Source organism: Xenopus laevis, chromosome 5S (genome assembly GCF_017654675.1).
Source record: "Xenopus laevis strain J_2021 chromosome 5S, Xenopus_laevis_v10.1, whole genome shotgun sequence".
Lineage (NCBI taxonomy): Eukaryota > Metazoa > Chordata > Amphibia > Anura > Pipidae > Xenopus > Xenopus laevis.
The window spans coordinates 67,663,632-67,683,505 of NC_054380.1; the positions used below are offsets into that span (position 1 = coordinate 67,663,632).

Consider the following 19,874-nt stretch of genomic DNA (forward strand, 5'->3'; position numbering starts at 1 on the left):
TTATTCATATTCCAGTCTCTTATTCAAATTAATGCATGGTTGCTAGGGTAATTTAAACCCTAGTTACCAGATTGCTTAAGGTGCAAATTGAAGAGCTGCTGAATAAAAAGCTAAATAACTCAAAAAACACAAATTATAAAAAATTAAAACCAATTGCAAATTGTCTTACAATATCACTCTCTACATCATACTAAAAGTTATCTCAAAGGTGAACAACCCCTTTAAGCTACTGGTGTTAGATGGAAACTAGCAAATGTCACTCCTTAAGGCATCACTATTGCTGTATCTATAGATAGGGTTAAATGGATTCAAGGAAAAATATACAGCTGTGTCCAAGGGGTAAAAGTAGTAAAATATTTCTATAACTATGGCCAACAGGATTCATTGAATCCTTGCTTGAATAAGACTATATTTAAAATATAAAGAGGAACTTACAGTTCCTCAAATGAATTACAGATAAAGCATCTATTATCCAGAATGCTTGGGACCTATGGTTTTACAAATCAGATATCTTTCTGTAATTTTGAGCACCATACCTTAAGCCAAAATAATTTAAACAGTAAATAAAACGAATAGGTATGTTTTGGAGGGAGGGAAGTTTTGACCTTGTTAGGTAGGCCATAGGGAGCAAAGGGCTTAAGGTCCTGTTCGGAGAGAAAGGGGGAGGACTTACCAGGCACAGAGGCAGTGTGCGCCAGCAGGCTGCTTTGAACAGTGGTGAGAACAGCATCCTGTCTGCCCTGGTATTGGAATTGTGACATTCTTGTAAGTCAATAAGTATTTTGCTATGGTAGCTGGGTAGGTGAAGGAATGCTTAACAGAGTGGGGTAATGGGGTAGTACAGTATTCCCCTTTCTGTGGAGTGTGGTGTGCCTCTCCGGGTAAGAGTTCCGGGAGGTAACATTTGAGTGAGGTCATTTGCTCGTACTTGCCCATCCAGGTGCAGCACACTTGGGTGGCCTGCATGGTGGTGGCCCGTTCACTCAGTTGAGTAATTGGTTAGGCAAGCATTCCTGTGGGTAAATGTTATAATGTTATACTACATTTACATGCTCTTTAAAGCATGTAACAAAGGACTTATAATTATTTGCTTATATGAATTCTATGGGAGATGGCCCTCCACAAATACAAAGCTTTCTGGACAAATTGATATGTTTATCCAATATATGAGTATTCTCAAAGACTACCAACATACGTCAGCTGAGACACTGCAAAAAAAGATTTATATCCCCTTTTAAGGAGACACACCCCATTTGATCTGTGTAATCTACGGCTGTTAATTGTTTACCTTTTTAATGAAAAGACAGAAGTATACACTATACTAGCTATATACCAGGAACACCTCTTTCAACAGTGTTATTAGTCCACTGTCAATGGATGCTAGCATTTATTATATTCAATAAAACATAGGAAAAACTTATTTGACTTTTTATAAGCAAAATTATGCAAATGAATAATATTTTAACAAGACCGATCTGGCTATAAAAGGTTTTCCAAACATAAAAAAAAATTAAATCAATGTAAAACCACAAAGACAGATGCATATTATATATACTGGCTTGTGTCTACTACAATGAGTCATTCAAAATAAAATGTTCACTTGCAATTAGACATCTGCAGTCAAAGGAACAGAGGCCAACAGTGTAGAGGAGCTGCCAGAGCTGAACAGCATTCCTTTACTGGACAATAGGGTAGAATGGGTATTTCTAATTATAAGATACACATCTTTGTTATGCCATGGTTGAAAGAGCATGCAAAGCCAGGACCATTAATACAGTTAATTGCCTTCTGCTAAAAAAGAGTAGTCAGACAAAACATTTTTAAAAACAGTTGCTTCTGTTTCAAACCATTGTGCACTAAATTTAACTTTTTTTTACTATTTGCTTTCTATTCATTTACAGATATGAACATTACATCACCCTTTGATAGCTGACGCCATGCCACTCTGTCAATACCTGCACTAGCTTCAGAAATTTCAAAATTCAAACAAATGACCCTGACATTCAAAGTAGTTCATAACTCTGCCCCACCCTGCATCTCTGAAATCATCTCCAGATACTCAACATTTTATTATGCTTCTCTACTGACCTGCTCTTCATTCTTCACTCTTTACCTCCCACACACTCCCATTCAAGACTTTGCGAGGCATGGTTTAATAAAGCATGGTTTAATAAAGCTGTGGCCGACCTCCTTCCATTAAGAAAAGGAAAACTACTCACTTGATAAAGAGCCTTGGTGCTCGAAACATGTCGTGTTAAATAAAGGCACTTTTGCAGCAGAACCTCTGCGCTGTTTTGTATCGACACCTATATTTTTGAACCACTATTGATGGCTTTGGATGGAAGCAAGGTGCTGTGATACCTAAACTAAACCACAGAGGAACAAGTACCAGTTTATTACAATTACGAAAAGGAAAACTAAGTCTTGTGTTTTTTTATTTTATTGGTCGCAAGGAGAAGGTTGTATGTTTCACACAAGCAACTGCCTCCCCACAGCCCCATAGTTTATCATGACTTTTTCTGTTTATTGTCCAAGATCAGCTTAGCTACAGCGCCATTCTTTATGAAATATCAGCAAATGTAGCAAATTTTTTTAGCCTTATTTTACTTCTTTATTTTTTACTCTTGCCATGACAGCCAACATGGCAGGCAACCTCAGATTGTCATTATTGATGAGCAATTTTTTTCAGTAGGCATGGATTCACAGAGAAATTTTGCACCTTGCCATCTGCAATTGATTGTAATGCATTCAGAGTGAGAAAAATTTTTGACGCCTATTGACATCAATGTGTTTTACAAATCTTTTCACAGTTTTTCAAATTTTTGGGCAAAGCGAAACAGGACAGATTTGCTCATCTAATTTTCATCATTTCTGTACATAATTCTATACTTAATTGTAGGTTAATGCTTAAATAAGTGAGGAACCATCTGCTTTCAAAATACTTTAAAACCATTATTTAATAAACTCCGGTCTGGGGGTTATTTACTAAACTCCGGTCTGGCTTTTTGGGGCAAATTCTAATTTTCCAGTTTTTTTTTAAATCTTGAATTTTTCAAGATTTATTAAAGCCCTTTGCAGCAAAAAGGCATCTCAGACCTGTCAAGGGTGTGTATAAGTCACAGATCCCTATACTATTTTGACATTTCTGTGGTCTGTGCCTGAGATTCAGGGAAAAAACTCAGAAAAAATCATACAATTCAGGTTTTCGCTCGATTTTAGTTTTAATTCGAAACAAGCTTTTTTAATAATAAATAAGGTCAAATCATGTATTCTAGTTTGGTCTGACTTTTTTTTATTTAAAAAGACAGAAAAATTCTGATTTTGATAAATAACCCACTGAATTTCTGCAGCATGTATGCAATTTCTGGATGTATTTTTCAAACTCTTTCAACATAGAAAAGGATGCTATTAAGAATATTCCAGGCGAACATTCTTTAAAATAGAATGTATTTTGTTTACTCTGTTCTGGGTATTACCAGCTTCATGAAATGATGAGGTGAAAATCTTGAAGAAACAAAACAAATCTAAGTTTAATGAATAAATCTTTTTTCCCCTTCCCTAAAAAAAACAAAATACCATCCAGGCCATTTTGAAACAGCTTGAGCTTAATTGTGAAATGAAAATAAAGGGCATTTCCATCACAGTAAAGGTGATGACTCTAAGAGGAAAGTCAATGGACTATTAAATGGGAAATCATCTGTTTTCAGATTTTACTTCATTACTAGTACATTCCTCCAGTGAGCCATTATCTGGTAAAGGAGCCTTAATCTTCTCATTTTCTGGCAGAGAATTTTCATGCATTTAGCAAAGCTATTCATGTCATCATGTTCAATCACTTCTTCATAAGAATTTTCAGCTAAAAAGCCTGCTTCCCCAGCATGTGACTTCCATTATTGCCTCTAACTGGCCACTATACTCAACAGACTTGTGTTATGCCATTGTATCTTGTTGAAGGTTTCATTATTTAATTCTTGCTTTCTTGACAACTTCCTATAATTGACAAAAACCTTCCCACAGGGTATTATCCCACTGGTATTGGGAACACATAGAAACTGGTAAATATGTTGTTAACAAATAGAGTAAATCTGCTGCCTGTACTTTTCAAGCATTTTTTTAAAGAAAGTATGGAAATGGTATTATGGTAATGGTAATTATGGTAATGGTATTATGGAAATGGTAGTATTTGGGGGTTTTCTGGGGAGGGGGTAATGGTAGGAGCTTTCTGTATTTTCTCATTTCTTTTTTGGAACATATAAAAAAACCTTTAAATAAACACAGAAAATGCTATTTTATACAGTAGTAATATATAGTAGTCATAAGTATCCTGACAATCTCCGCAACAAAGCTTTAACATCTAGTGCATAGCCTTCCAAGCACAGTAGAGGATTTCTTGTATATACCCTCAAGTACATTAGTGTGCCTGTGCAATAATGAGATGCAATCAGATTTGACTTGCAGGGTTGTTGGTTTTTTTTTTTTTTTTTTACAATTCATCACACAGATGTAAATAAAGGTTAAGCTCAGGGATCTCTGCAGGCCATTCAAGTTATGTCACGCCTATCTCAGCAAACCAATTTTGTAAGGACAAGTAAAATAGGAAGAAACCTTCCCCAAACTGTACATAAAGTAGTAAGCATGTGATTGTCATTGTACCCTTTAGTGTTTGACATTGCTTTTACAAACCCATCAATGTATTCCTCTTACACCAAGGTTAATAATAGGCAATGCAAGTACAGGCAGGTAGTGTTCTCCTGCTTCTGTCAAAATCATATGTCAGACTAAGGGGTTATTGAATTTTTTTCACTATTAAAACATTAGCTAGATATCACAATTTTGAATTTTTTATGGTTTCAAAAACCATTACATTCAAAATGTAAACTATTTATTCAGTTTGAGTTTTTCAAGTTTTTTTATATTTTTTGAGATTATTGACCCATTGAAAATGATAAGTAAACTATGAATTTCAGGTATTCTTGTTTTTTCACAGACATATTTGTTTGCATATTTTATTTTTTATTTTTTAAATAAATAAGGTAACATTTGTCTTTCTTTTTAAATTATGAGTTTCTTTTAAGAAGAAAAAAACTCTAAAATTACACAAATCCAAATTTTGATAAGTAGGGTTCTGCTACTCCAGAAACCAAATGATTTACACCACTCTAGCGGATGCAAGTCATTGCTTATGATGATCTTAGACTTGCGTGATGCTTCCCATCTAAAAAAAACAAATGCTCCTGATCAATAGTTCTAACAGTGCTTTCACAGAGAAGTTTGGAAGTCAGAAGTCAGTGTTTTATCTAAGGACATATGATTTTAAAATAGGCGTCCAGATATATTTAGGCACATATATATTTTATTGCATTTAGTCATTGCATTTCTTTCTCTAGATATTTTAAAAATATAAATAAAGAAATCCTTACTAAACTATTAAGCAATGGTGGTACATTTAACAACCATCTTTACTTTTATTCTTGTTTTACACAGCCTTTCATCACCTGGTAATATTATTTATAATAATTTTATTGATTAAGTATTGGCAAGAGGCTATAAGAGTTTATGTAGCTCACCTTGCCCATTAGGGTTCACAACAGTACAATACAGCCAGCAGGCCTTTTGTAATAATAAATATTTAAAACAAGGTGAACCAATATTAAAATAATTTTAAATTATTGTAATAATAAGTAAATACTTTAGGGCTTATTATGATCAGGGGTTATGATTCAGGATATCATGAATTTAATGCCTCTGACTTAAGTAGTTGTTCCTATGCTATGTGCACCAGATTGATATTTAACAAATACCATAGCCTGTCTGTTAACCTTTGAACTGTTACTAATGGTACCTTGATTAGACCAATCTTACAAGAAAATCTTTATTCAAAGTCCCTGACTTCAATTCTGCTTCACAAAAGAATTTGGTAAGTCATGAATAAATTAGTATTAAAGCACATTCAAGCAGTCTCCCCTGATTATGATTCATAAAGCTTACTGTTTAATTTTATGTTATGGTCTAATAAGAAACAGAATTTCTTAAATTAAAATTAAGCTTTCACAGTCCTTACACTTTTTGAATGCAAAAGAACCTATACCATACAGTATGCAAACATTAGTATATTTTATGCATTTAGCTTTTAATTATAAATGGTTTTCATATATTGTATGATTCTATTCAAATCATGAGACAAATAATTTATGATTAAAAAAAAAACAACAAATTATCTACTGATTTTATCAATAAACATTAGTCACAGATTATTATTTACATAAAATGTTACATAGTTACATAGTTAAATCGGGTTGAAAAAAGACCTCATCCATCAAGTTCAACCCCTCCAAATGAAGCCCAGCATCCATACACATACCCCTCCACACATACATTATATACATATAACTTGATTTTTTTGTCTTAGATTTTATTAAAAAAATTAGATAACTATATAAAATGTATTCTATTAAAATCCTATGTATACGCCTTGATGTGGGTTCTCTTGTATTGTGGAAACAAGAAAATATTTTTTGAGATGAGTCACAAATAAGGAAATGTAATAAAAATCAGTAACAGGAAACATACACAATGCAAATTTTCTTTCTCTGAGGGAACAGATTTTCTTTTGTTCATATTTATTTTAAGAGCTGCTTATTTCATAGCTTCCTAATACTCATTATTTTGCTTCTCACACTAATTGATTTAATTTAGGCAAATCAGTAATTGGAAAAAATGAAGACAACTTGCACATAACAAAAACAAAATGATACTTTTTATTATAATAAGCTAGGTGTAAAAATAGATGTTAGTTTGCATGAATAGAAATGGGACTTGATTCTGAAGAAGCTTATATAGCAATCACCAGAACTTGAAAATGGGTACATAATTGGCAGCTATCTAAAAAAAATCTGACTTGGAAAAAAGTAAAAAAAAAACCCCACTCTAGATCACTTAAAGAGAACGCTTATTTTAAAAGTTGATGGCTGATATGTTCAACAATGATAAATATGGAGAATATTTATTATATGGCTTAATTTTGTATTATTTTGTTTTACTTGTTTTACTTGTTCTATTAAAATATATTATATTCATGTTTAAAACACTGCCTGGTTGCTAGGGTAATTTGGAACCCATCAATCATGTAAAAGTGGGACACTGAGCATTTGTCTGCTGTTCCTTCCGACAGAAAACAGCAGTAAACAAAATGCCCCAGTTGACCTGTGACCACTGATGTTAGTACACGATGAAGCCATTTGGATTTGTGTGTTAAATGCATCATGACTCGAGATCAACTGAAGAAACTGTGTTATCTAAAGTCATCTAAACTCATTTAATACATTTAACCTATTCATTAGCATACCAAAACGCCATTGTTCACAAATGGTGAACTCTTTAATTAGATTGGTTGCTGTGTAGCAATTTTCTGAATTAAATGGGATACATGGGTTAAATGAGTTTAGATATTCTGTGTTAAACACACAAACCAAAGTGGCTTCATCTGTAATGGTGGCAGATAAACTTTTCACCATGAAAAATTTTGGCACCAAGGTGCTTGCCATTTGTTTTTGTTTTTTCATAAAGAAACTGTTTTGCCTTACATTCTAAGCAGAAAAGCTGTAGGAGAAAATGTTAAAAAAAATCAAAAATTATGAAGAATACAATTTGCAAATTTTCTCATGTCTCTTTCATAGCATGCTAAAAGTTATCTTAAAATGAATATCTCTTAAAAGTAATAGATTATTTAATGTATAAAGTTGGAGAAAAAATGCTAAATAATTCTTCGAAATCTGCCCTAATTTACACAATATACCATAAAGGGTTATATTTTCATTTCCTTCTTGCTGTCAGGCTTTGCTAGGATATGAGCCAGGGACCTTTGGGTTTCTGGTTCTGTGCCTTAACCATTGGGCCAGGTGAACAGCCTGCAGAGTTGCTCACTATCTATTACCTGGCCTTTACAGCCTTATCCAAGCAGCAGCCTGATTAGTGGGTTGAGGTCAGCTAATCAGGGCTGACCATGCCCTGTATAAGGCCAGCCCTCCTCAACCTCCTTGACTAAGCATTAACCTATACTAGCACTATGGCATTGTCCCTAGCTAAAGGTTCCTGCTCTAGCCTCCTTTCCTTATCTTGCATTGTCCTTTCCTTATCTTGCCTTGTCCTGCCTTACCTTGAACTTTGTCTTGTTACCTTGCCTTGTTCTGATCCTGTCTTGCCTTAACCTTATTCTGCCTTGTCCTTACCTGACCTTGACCTGCCTTGCTTTTCCCCTCCCTGTTCTGCTCCAGTCTTGCTTTAAACCTTGCCTTGCCTGTTCCTACTCCGGTTCCAGTCCTGCTTTGACCTTTATCTTGCCTTGCTTTAACCTTGACCTTGCCCCACCTTGACTTGCTTGCTATTCTGAATCTTGCTCTGTTCCATGCTCTTATCCTGACTTTGACCTTACCTTGCACCTTGCCCTATCTTTCCTTCTCCTGTCTGAATCTCGTCTGCCTAGCCTGATCCTTATCTTTCCCTTTCCTGCTATCCAGTCCTCCTGTTCCCCAGTCTGATTTACTCTACGCCCGCTCCAGCTTGTTCTGTCCTGTCCTACCCGATCTAGCCTGTCCCGATCTCCACCAGCTCCACCCTGTCTCATTCTACGCCTGCACTGTCCTGTCCCATCCAGTCTGTTCCTGTTCTATGCCTGTTCCATCCTTCTCCTAATCAATCTGCTTATGTCCTGACTCTTAACCCTGGTCTTCCTATCAAGTCTGACTCATTGCCCTCTTCACCCGGTCCAGTCTGATTCTACTTCCTCATCACACTGTTCCTGTCCTGACATTCACTTCCTTGTCTGTAAAGCAAGTCCCTGCCTGAAAAACTCACCGAAAACTCTGCCTCCACAGCGCCCCCACCTAATCTTTTATACTTGCTAATTGAACCACTATTTTTTTTTTCTCTATGAGTATGTTCTGAAATGATTAGTCCAGCTTTCAAGAGCAGGGATGCCCTCTGGCTTGCAGTCGCCATCTTTGATTCTGCCTTGACACATCCGGCTGCTGCTCTTACCTACCATGCATTTGCTGAGTTCAAAAACTAGTTATAGTTTGTAAGAATCCTGCAGCTAAACACTTGCATGTAATATATTTCAGCTGACATACAGAGTGCTTTTTGGCAGAGCGAGCATGTGTGTAGAATGCTCATGTATAGTGATGCTCTGTTAAACAGTCACAGACCTGTAGCTACACAGAGGGGGCTGTGCAGGAGTCTGCATATGGTTGTCTTGGAAATTAAAGGAGGGAAATTAGTAATTAGGCAGGCTACTAAATTTAAGAATAGAGGTATGACCCAGCACAGTATGCAAATTAGAAAAAAAAAGTATTCGGACAGCTCTGGAATGCAGCACACATCCGTTTGAAATCACTTCTACAGGAGAAAAGGAAGCTGCAGTAAGATAATACAGGTACTGGATTCATTGCTGGCACTTTGCTGTTTCCCAACTATGGAGTGCAAAGCTGCTTCGGGGGAATATGGTAGTATTGCTATAATGGCTGATATTTTTAACCCATGCTGGTTAGAGGCTTTCCTTCTCCTTTAAAACTGGGCATTGTATGCCTTTTATATAATTTAGCATTTAAATACATTTTATGCTAGGTTTGATTCCTTAAAAATGTATAGAACTATACTTTAGTTCTGTTGCAATAACGACTAAAACTTGTATATATTTATTCTTCCTCTATTTTAAGCAATAATCCTATACTTTGATATTCCCAGTAAAGCAAGGTGCAATTAAACTATAGTTCTGTCCTAATTTTTTGCAATAAAGAATAAAACTTGTATATATATATATATATATATATATATATATATATATATATATATATATATATATATATATATATATATATATATATATATATATATATATATATACACATACACACACATGTTTTATTCGTTATTGCAAAAATTTAGGACAGAACTATAGTTTAATTGCACCTTGCTTTACTGGGAACATCAAAGTATAGGATTATTGCTTAAAATAGAGCAACTGTATCCTAATCCACATTTGATAAAAGCAGATAACTAAATCAAATGAAGGCAAAAAGCAATTAGTAAAGAAAACTTTATGCTAATGAAGCAGTAGCACTTGTTAGTTCATACTAATTATGCATACAAAGCTTTGACTTGAGGCACAGTACTGCTTCGAAGATTAATAGGTATGTAAGAGAATGAGGCATGAAAGAAGAAAACATTTTAGGCTGCAGTAGTTATGGCCTAAATCCAATTTTATTTCCCTTAAGTTAAGATTTTAGCTTTTTTGCAAAAGCTATGCAATTTATATTAAGTCTCCATTAAACAGTATTTTCAGTATGTGATCTTGCTGCATTCAGCAATGGTTTTATCCAGAATTTTTTTTAATAAATCTTGAGTTTTATCTATGTACTTGTATTTATAAGTCCTGCATATGTTCTGGTAAGGCACAAGTGCGCTTCCGATGACCCTTTACATTTGACCACGGGACCAGAGAGTATTGGCTTTTACCGGCAGTAGTTGATTGTTTGCTCTCCTCTCTCTATTTGATGGGCTCCCATGCAGCATGTTTTTCTATCTTGCTGCTGTAAAATGACCTTAGCTTCTATTATTAAAACTCTCTTGGCCATATACCCTTTTTTTGAGTCGCTGTATAGAACTGCTTTCTGTACACTGTCTTCACCCAATATTAAGGGGCAGACTTATCAAAGGCCGAGGTGAAATTCTAATTTCGAGCTATTTTTTGTGTACTTCGACTAGTCCAAATTCGATTTGAATTTGAAAAAAATGTGGAAATTTTAATATCAAAATTTATCATGTACTGTCTCTTTGAAAATTTGACTTCGACCATTCGCCACCGAAAACTGACCTATTCGACCCAAAAAAAATTTTTGACTTAATTTCATTTTGACATCTGTTTCTTGCATTTGTAAGATTCTAGGCATATTAGCGGCATATTTATTATAGGTCAGATTTTAGTATTTTTCGAAGTTTTTTAAATCATGACTAAACTTACAAACTCTAAAACCATGATTGTTTTATTCACGACTGAATTTATTAAAAGCTCTGAATATAAAAAGTGTGAACAAAAAAATGCTAAACTATGCAGTAAAAAATATGAATACTTCGAAAACCAACAATTTCACGTGAAGAACAAAACTTCTAAAAGGCACCTCAGCAACTTTTATTTGGCAAAGTTTTGCCTTTGAGGTATTTGTGGTGTTTACATTTAATAAATCTTGAGTTTTTAGAAATATAGGAAAACCAGAAATGTTTTTAGATTTGTGGAAAAAATTGAGATTTAACTGTTAGTAAATGGGCCCCTAAGTGTTATTATTGTGTTCCTTTATTTTATTTTAAAGTTTGTTCACAATAAAATATTTCTATTAACTGTAGTAATCTGACTATGTGATATGTTAGGGTATCTCTTTGTGTGATGATGCATTTCCCCCATTGCACAACACTTTATGCTGGAGCATAAACTATTAAATGATTAAAAAGAATAAAAACATGGAAAAATGGATAAAAAACAGAGGTACAAATAGTTACACTGACTACATTGCAACTTAAAGTTATTTTAATATGTTTCCATTGTTTCCTTTATTTCAAATTTTCAGAATAAATAATTCAAATCATAGAAAAAGTTTTTATTTGATTTTTAGGTGGTTATTCATGACACTCTGATTTTTCCTGATTGGAGTTTTAAAGGGGAAAAACACAATTTTTTCTTAGAAAAAAAACCCTGACCTTTTTTTGTGCTTTATTAAACCCCAAATGCTATTAAAAGTCAGAATAAAAAAGTACTATGCTACTGCATAGTGTATATAATAGAACTTAATATAATATAACTAAATGTAAAATGCAATAACAGTCTAAGGAAGAATATTAAATTGTGAAGTGCACATTTTTATAATTTTTTCTTCAAATTGTTTTTCTATTTGCCACTTTTATTACATTTCCCCCTTAAGGTATGATCATCCAAAATAATGAAAGGCTTCTTAATAATACATCTGATATCAGTACATGAATCTCAAGATGTTCTAATGAGTTTACATATAAATAATTTATATAATATATTTATATAATTTAAACTTTGGACAAAATGTCACTTTTTTTGCATTAATAATCAGCAATACTTTACATGTTCTGAACATATACTTTGAAGGCAAGGTACTCTTTGGATATTTAAATTGTTTACATTGTAACATTTTATACAGATGTTATACAGATCTGGCAGGTAAATAAGTTTACAAAAAAACATTGCAGTCTGAAAAGCAAGGAATATTTACTGATATTGTTTTTCCTTCCATTGATAACTATTAAGTAGAAATGATGGGCTTACAAAAAACTATAAAGACAAGTGCTTTGTGTCATTACAAGAGCCACCTCTAATCTCATGTTGATAGCTAAACGAAAAAACACACAGCACAAAGAACCTACATTAAACGCAATTACAAACGCAGAAAAGACTGTTGACATTCAAGTTGGAAATTATACCAATTATCTCGGTCAGTCGTTTGTATCATCAACCTGCACATACAAATTTTAAAAAGCAGAGCAATAGTTCAGTGTTGCTTTGATAAATGCTTAAACTCTATCTACTGCTTTAGGGACCAATTAAATGAGTTAACTGAGCCATATGAGCCCATCAATGAATACAGTTTCTTTGCTATTTATTACTTCAGCTAAAGCAAAAGCATAATGTTCATGTACTGCAGGATAATAAAATGACAGATGAGTTTGTACTTATACCAATAATAATTACTTTGCTCCAGTGACACTGGCTTTGCTGGGATTACTATATATAACAGTTGGTTTCATTCTGTCGGGAGTAAATACAGTTATATACGGTATACTTTGCAGAGGCCAAAACTACAAAAACAGGCTGGTGGAAGAGGTGATATGGGTTTGTGTGCAAATATGCACAACTGTCCACACAGGGGACAACTGGGGGGGACAACATATTGGGTTTGTTCCATGGTTTCAATTGTATAGGGTTGTATATGGTAATTTTTACAGTATACTGCACAAACACCCTAAATCTATTGTTACGTGTTATGTTCTTATAAGTTCTTATAGACATTCCTTTATATGTTTTAAAATTAATGCATTGATATGTTGAATAGGACAGAGCCTGGATTTAAAGGAAACTGGCACTTATTCAAAACTCAAGTAAGATAAGTTTTGACTCTCTTGTTGTGAAGGGAGTTTGTTGTAATGAGAACTGGAGAGTATTCTGCTATGCTATACATTTCACAGGAGAGTGACTCCAGCATTTAAATTGTAAAATGCAAATAGCTAGCCTCCACATTTAATTTATATTGTGTTATTTTTGCTGTTTAATAATTATATTAATGTTATAATGCTTTCTGCTGTTTACATTTCAAAAGCTTACCGTCATAAATCCATCCAGTAATCCAGAATCTGGTTTAGGGGGTGCTTGCAATCTTTCCATAGACCATTTTTCAATGATAGATAACACTTGGCTGTTCTCAATGTTCAAGATTCGGAATCCAGTCATGTTAACACCACTATACCTGTATGGTTCTACATCCAAAGCAAACAGATCCTGAAAGAAAAGTTTATTTTAATATATTTTTGTTTCATATTAAGTAGACCATCAATTAAAAAACATCAGTAATATTTGTGTATTTCAGAAAAAATAGAATGTTTTAAAATTGACAAGAAACTGTTTAATTTCTGTCGACAGATGCTGAAAAGGCCTTCGACAGGGTTAGCTGGACCTATATGTTTACATGCCTTACAAAATTTGGATTTGGTGATAAAGTTAGCAAATGGATTCAATCTCTCTACAATGGGCCTGTAGCAAGAGTATGGGTGAACGGGGTACTTTCGGATTATATCTCTATCAAAAATGGCACCCGACAAGGTTGCCCTCTCTCGCCCACCTTGTTCGCTCTCGCCCTTGAACCCCTCCTTATACATATTCGATGTCATCCAGACATTTCTGGTGTCACTATCACGGGTAGACAGTACAAAGTGGCATCTTATGCAGACGATCTGCTTTTTTTTCTAACAAATCCCTTAATCTCCATTCCTAACCTGAATGTCTTATTTGACGTATTTGGGAAATTAAGCAACGTTAAGATTAACTATACTAAATCTTTAGCGCTGAATATATCTATCCACCCACACACGATTCAAGGGATTTCCAAGAACTTTCCGTATAGCTGGGCGAACAAGCAATTCACCTATTTAGGCATCGTGATCACAAAAGATTACGATGAGTTGGTAGAAGTTAACTGTAAGAAACTGCACACTAATCTGACTAAGGATTTCCAAAACTGGTCTAAACAGCCTATGTCTTGGGTGGGCCGCATTAATGTCATTAAGATGAATGCTATGCCAAGATTGCAATATTTATTCCAATGTGTCCCACTTTCCTATCCGCAAAACTGGCTGAGGACTTTCCAATCTTCCATAGTAAAATTTATATGGCATGGCCGACATCCATGGATAAAATCGGCCATTTTGTATAAAAAAAAAATTGAGGGTGGATTAGCCCTCCCTGATTGTGCATGCTATCTTCACGCTGTATTACTTAATAGGATTCTTGATTGGACTTACCATCTTGATAATAAAGGCTGGGTCGAGATCGAACAACAATCTACAGGTACACACCTGATACACTTGCCCTGGATAGACGAGATTCACCAAAGGATTTTGCATAACTTGCACCCGCTACTTAAAAGTACAATGAAGGCCTAGGATCTGGTGAAAGGGAACCCTAAATTTACATCTTTCCCCTCTCCACTCATACCAATTACGAATAACCCAGCATTTCCGGCTGCACTAAGGCCTATTACCTTTAAGGAATGGTTAGTAGATGGACATCTACAATTTTTACATGTGATGGAAAAAGGCCACCTGACTAGCTTAGATTTGCTTAGGCAAGTCAGGCCAAACGAGGTCCTTCAGGAGTATAAATATTTTCAAATTAAACATTTTTACAACTATTTAGGTGGTACGAAAACCTTGGGTAGACAACTCACCTCATTCAAAAATTTATGCAGTAAAGATGTCCCACCGAAACATACAATATCACTTGTATACGATTTGTTAGGTCTCAAAGTTGAACTAAAGCACCTGCTATGTTGGAGATGTAAGGCTAACACAGGTTCCCTTCTGCACATTTTTTGGGAATGTCCTATTCTGGCGAAATATTGGGCGACGATTCTCGGACTCTGCTCTAAAGTTCTAGGGAGGAAACTATCTGACTCACCCGCATATGTCTTATTGTTTTGGGAGGTTGGGATCAAGGAGGGAATCCCAGATACCACCCTGGAGAGGCACCTACCGAATGCTGCTAAGATACTCATTCCACGGCTCTGGAAATCTTCCAGTCCACCGTCCGCTAAGGAATGGGCAGGTAAAGTGAATGAGATAGCTAAATTTGAGGAGTTATCTACCTTTTCAAGTAAGCAATACTCTAAGTGTAGAGACACCTGGTTGAGATGGCTACTGTTTAGAGATACAGACGAATACAAACAATTACTAGAGTCTTGATAGGGAAGAAAAGGGAATATAATAACTGAGTTCCTAGAACATTTTTTGAGGGCTGGTTATGAGTCACGCAACTTCTGATACTAAGATGTTACGGGCATGATATCACGCAAGCTATGTTTAAGTGCTCAGTTTCATGTTATCCTTTCTTGACGATATCATCTATCCGTAAACGAATTTGCATTGTGTTAATATGTAATGGCATCGTAAAAATGACTGTTCATTATTTTGGATGCAGACTTGCCTCCCCCTTTCTTCTTTCTGTATCCCCCCCCCTTTTTTTTTTTTTCTTTTTCACTTATGTATTTATTATTTATTCATTTTATTTCTTTCTTCATGTACATTTCTTTTTTCTTCAAAATCAATAAAAATTATATTGCAAAAAAAAAAAAAAAGAAACTGTTTAATAGCTCTCGAATGGTTATTTGTTGGTAGTAAATTGGAAATAAAGCCACTGTTAATATTTTTGTCTGTTATAAATAGATGCTGAGTAAGTATATGTATATGTAGTTTTCTATATTCTATTTCTATATATAGAAAATTGCTGTTCCAGCGAGCACAAAGGATATATATATATATATATATATATATATATAAATATATATATATATATATATATATATATATATATATATATATATATATATATATATATAAGTCCACGAAGCATGAGTGCACACTGGAATTTAATAAAAATATAATTTTATTCGGTTACATTAAAACAGATCAACGTTTCGGTCCGTACCTAGGACCTTTATCAAGATACAAATTGTTTTAAAATGAACCCTTAAATAAGAAAAGGGAAAAGCACTCACCCAACCACCTACAGCCTATAGGATCATGTGATCGAAGAAGACAGAACCAATCACCAAGTAGGTATATTAACCCTTTAGTGTAATTAAAACCACTGTTGTAAAAAATAAATAGAGAAAAATAATAGTACAAAATCACTTTACAGCACAAGTACTAGATTCTATCAACTAGACAACCTGTATTAAGTAGCAGAGTGGGAAATTCATTGTAGCAACATATTTACAATATTCAGGCGTTTTAGAAAAAGTTACATGTTATAAACAAACCTCGCACCAAAGTATCCATAAGTAACAAAAGGATAGGAGAATTTCCAGAGACTTAAATAGACTCATCTTTGTTTTAGAAAGCAGGTTAATGGACAATTTTCATTTAAACCTGATGGACTGAGGGTATTTAGGGTTTTTATCCAAAATACCTCCTTTTGTAAGAGGGCATTGGATCGATCTCCACCCCGTCTCAGGGGTGGAATATGATCGATCCCAATATATTTGAATGTAGGGAGTCTATGACCCTGTTCAAGATAATGTTTCGCCACCGGCTTAACTGTTTTCCCATCACGAAAAGCTGTACTTATTGCGGATCGATGCGCATCCATCCTCAATCTTAGTGTCAAATCAGTTTTCCCAACATAGGATAAGCCACAGGGACATGTGATCAAATAAATCACATGTGTGGTATTGCAGGTAATATGATGTCTAATAGCAAACCTTTTACCTGTGTGGGGATGTAAAAAAGATTGTCCTGGGGACATGAAGCGGCATGAAGTACAGGTCGGGCATCTGTAACAACCTGGCTTATCGTGGGTTAACCAAGTACGTTTAGGACTATTGTAACACAGCACGGGGTCATTTTTTACCAATATATCCCGCAAATTGGTACCCCTTTTATAACACACCTGTGGGGGATTAGGGAGAATTCTGGCCAAATCATTATCAGAATGAATAATATTCCATTGCTTTCTGATGAATTTACTCATATTCTTTGTGTGTTGACTGTATTTAGTACTGAACACAACACTGGGCTGTTTAGCCCCCCCAATGGCAGGCTGTTGGCAGCGTTTAGTAGCCACCCCTAATGCGTCATGTAGCATCTTATCTGGGTACCCCCTCTCCTTAAATCTGTCCCACATTTCTTTTAACTGCCCATCACGAACCACCGGGTTTGAGTTGTTTCTCAACACCCTGCAAAATTGTGAAATGGGAAGGGATCTTTTCATCGAAACTGGATGGCTGCTTTTGAAATGTAAAAGAACATTTCTGTCGGTCGGTTTGCGGTATAGTGCAAAATCTATATTTGGACCATTTCGAGTAAGGGCAACATCCAGAAAATTGATAGTCAGGGGGTTAATATCGAATGTAAAGCGCACGGGACTCACAAGAGTATTAAGCTCCGCAACCATTTCAACAAACTGTGTCTCCGTGCCACCCCATATTATCAACAAATCGTCGATGTATAGACGGAAAAATAGCAAATTGTCACCAAATTTCGGTATGATGAACTGTTGCTCGTATTGGTGCATAAATAAATTTGCATAGGCCGGTGCCATGGCCGCACCCATTGCGGTACCTGCGGTTTGCAGGAAAAAATCATTTTCAAACCGAAAATAGTTTAGTGACAATGTTAATTCGAGTAATTTTACAATAAATGCAACCGGAGGGCCTGAGTATGGAGTATACTCCTCTAGTGATTTTTTTACCGAATTAATGCCTGTGTCGTGGGGAATGATAGTATAGAGGCTCACGACATCCATACTTGCTAGAAAGTACGGACCAGTTGTGGGTAAAGATAAGCCTTTGAGACACTCAAGTAAATGTGGGGTATCCTTCAGATAAGTAGGGGTATTTTGTACTACTGGTTGCAGAATAGTGTCTAAATATATCCCTAAAGAAAAATTGTCCATTAACCTGCTTTCTAAAACAAAGATGAGTCTATTTAAGTCTCTGGAAATTCTCCTATCCTTTTGTTACTTATGGATACTTTGGTGCGAGGTTTGTTTATAACATGTAACTTTTTCTAAAACGCCTGAATATTGTAAATATGTTGCTACAATGAATTTCCCACTCTGCTACTTAATACAGGTTGTCTAGTTGATAGAATCTAGTACTTGTGCTGTAAAGTGATTTTGTACTATTATTTTTCTCTATTTATTTTTTACAACAGTGGTTTTAATTACACTAAAGGGTTAATATACCTACTTGGTGATTGGTTCTGTCTTCTTCGATCACATGATCCTATAGGCAGTACGTGGTTGGGTGAGTGCTTTTCCCTTTTCTTATTTAAAGGTTCATTTTAAAACAATTTGTATCTTGATAAAGTTCCTAGGTACGGACCGAAACGTTGATCTGTTTTAATGTAACCGAATAAAATTATATTTTTATTAAATCCCAGTGTGCACACATGCTTCATGGACTTACATACTTATGCTCATTAGAGATGTCGCGAACTGTTCGCCGGCGAACTTGTTCGCGCGAACATCGGGTGTTCGCGCTCGCCGGAAGTTCGCGAACGTCGCGCGACGTTCGCCATTTTGGGTTCGCCATTGTTGGCGCTTTTTTTTGCCCTCTCACCCCAGACCAGCAGGTACATGGCAGCCAATCAGGAAGCTCTCCCCTGGACCACTCCCCTTCCCTATAAAAACCGAAGCCCTGCAGCGTTTTTTCACTCTGCCTGTGTGTGCTGAAGAGATAGTGTAGGGAGAGAGCTGCTGCCTGTTAGTGATTTCAGGGACAGTTGAAAGTTTGCTGGCTAGTAATCGTTTTGATACTGCTCTGTTATTGGAGGGACAGAAGTCTGCAGGGGTTTGAGGGACATTTTAGCTTAGGTAGCTTTGCTGGCTAGTAATCTACCTTCTACTGCAGTGCTCTGTATGTAGCTGCAGTGGGCAGCTGTCCTGCTTCTGATCTCATCTGCTGACTGCTGCAATAACAGTAGTCCTTGTAAGGACTGCTTTTATTTATTTTTTTGTTGTTTTACTACTACTACTACTACTACTATAAGAGCCCAGTGCTATTAGTCTAGCAGTGTTGGGGAGTGGGACTGGTGTGCTAATCTGCTGCTCCTAGTAGTTCAGCAGCACCAACTTTAATTTTTTTTTTTTAATATTCATTTTTTTTTTATTTTACTTTTTTTTATTTTACTACCGCTGTAGTAGTGTATAAGTTGACCTTTTAGGCATTATTTGCCCTGTAGGCATTATTTGCACACTGTTTTCTTCAACCCGCCATCGAGCTGTGTGACCTTGTTCCCAATCTGTCTAAATATCCATAATATTACCGTCTCCAGAAAAAACACCGGAGTCACTTTTTTCAAGCAGCATTCATATATTTTACGTAATCCGTATCCACCGCTGTAGTAGTGTATACGTTGGCCTTGTAGGCATTATTTGCACACTGTTTTCTTCAACCCGCCATCGAGCTGTGTGACCTTGTTCCCATTCTGTCTAAATATCCATAATATTACCGTCTCCAGAAAAAACACCGGAGTCACTTTTTTCAAGCAGCATTCATATATTTTACGTAATCCGTATCCACCGCTGT

The 19,874-nt window shown here is 35.5% G+C and overlaps 1 protein-coding gene across 3 annotated transcripts in view; it reads right to left on the reverse strand.

Moving 5' to 3' along the window:
• grik2.S (glutamate receptor, ionotropic, kainate 2 S homeolog) overlaps positions 1–19,874 on the reverse strand; it is a 339,099-nt gene that overhangs the window by 145,354 nt on the left and 173,871 nt on the right. For all 3 annotated transcript variants that reach the window (XM_041564634.1, XM_041564635.1, XM_041564636.1), the window contains exon 6: positions 13,397–13,570. In XM_041564634.1, coding sequence (XP_041420568.1) covers positions 13,397–13,570 — 174 coding nt within the window. The remainder of the gene's footprint in view (positions 1–13,396; positions 13,571–19,874) is intronic.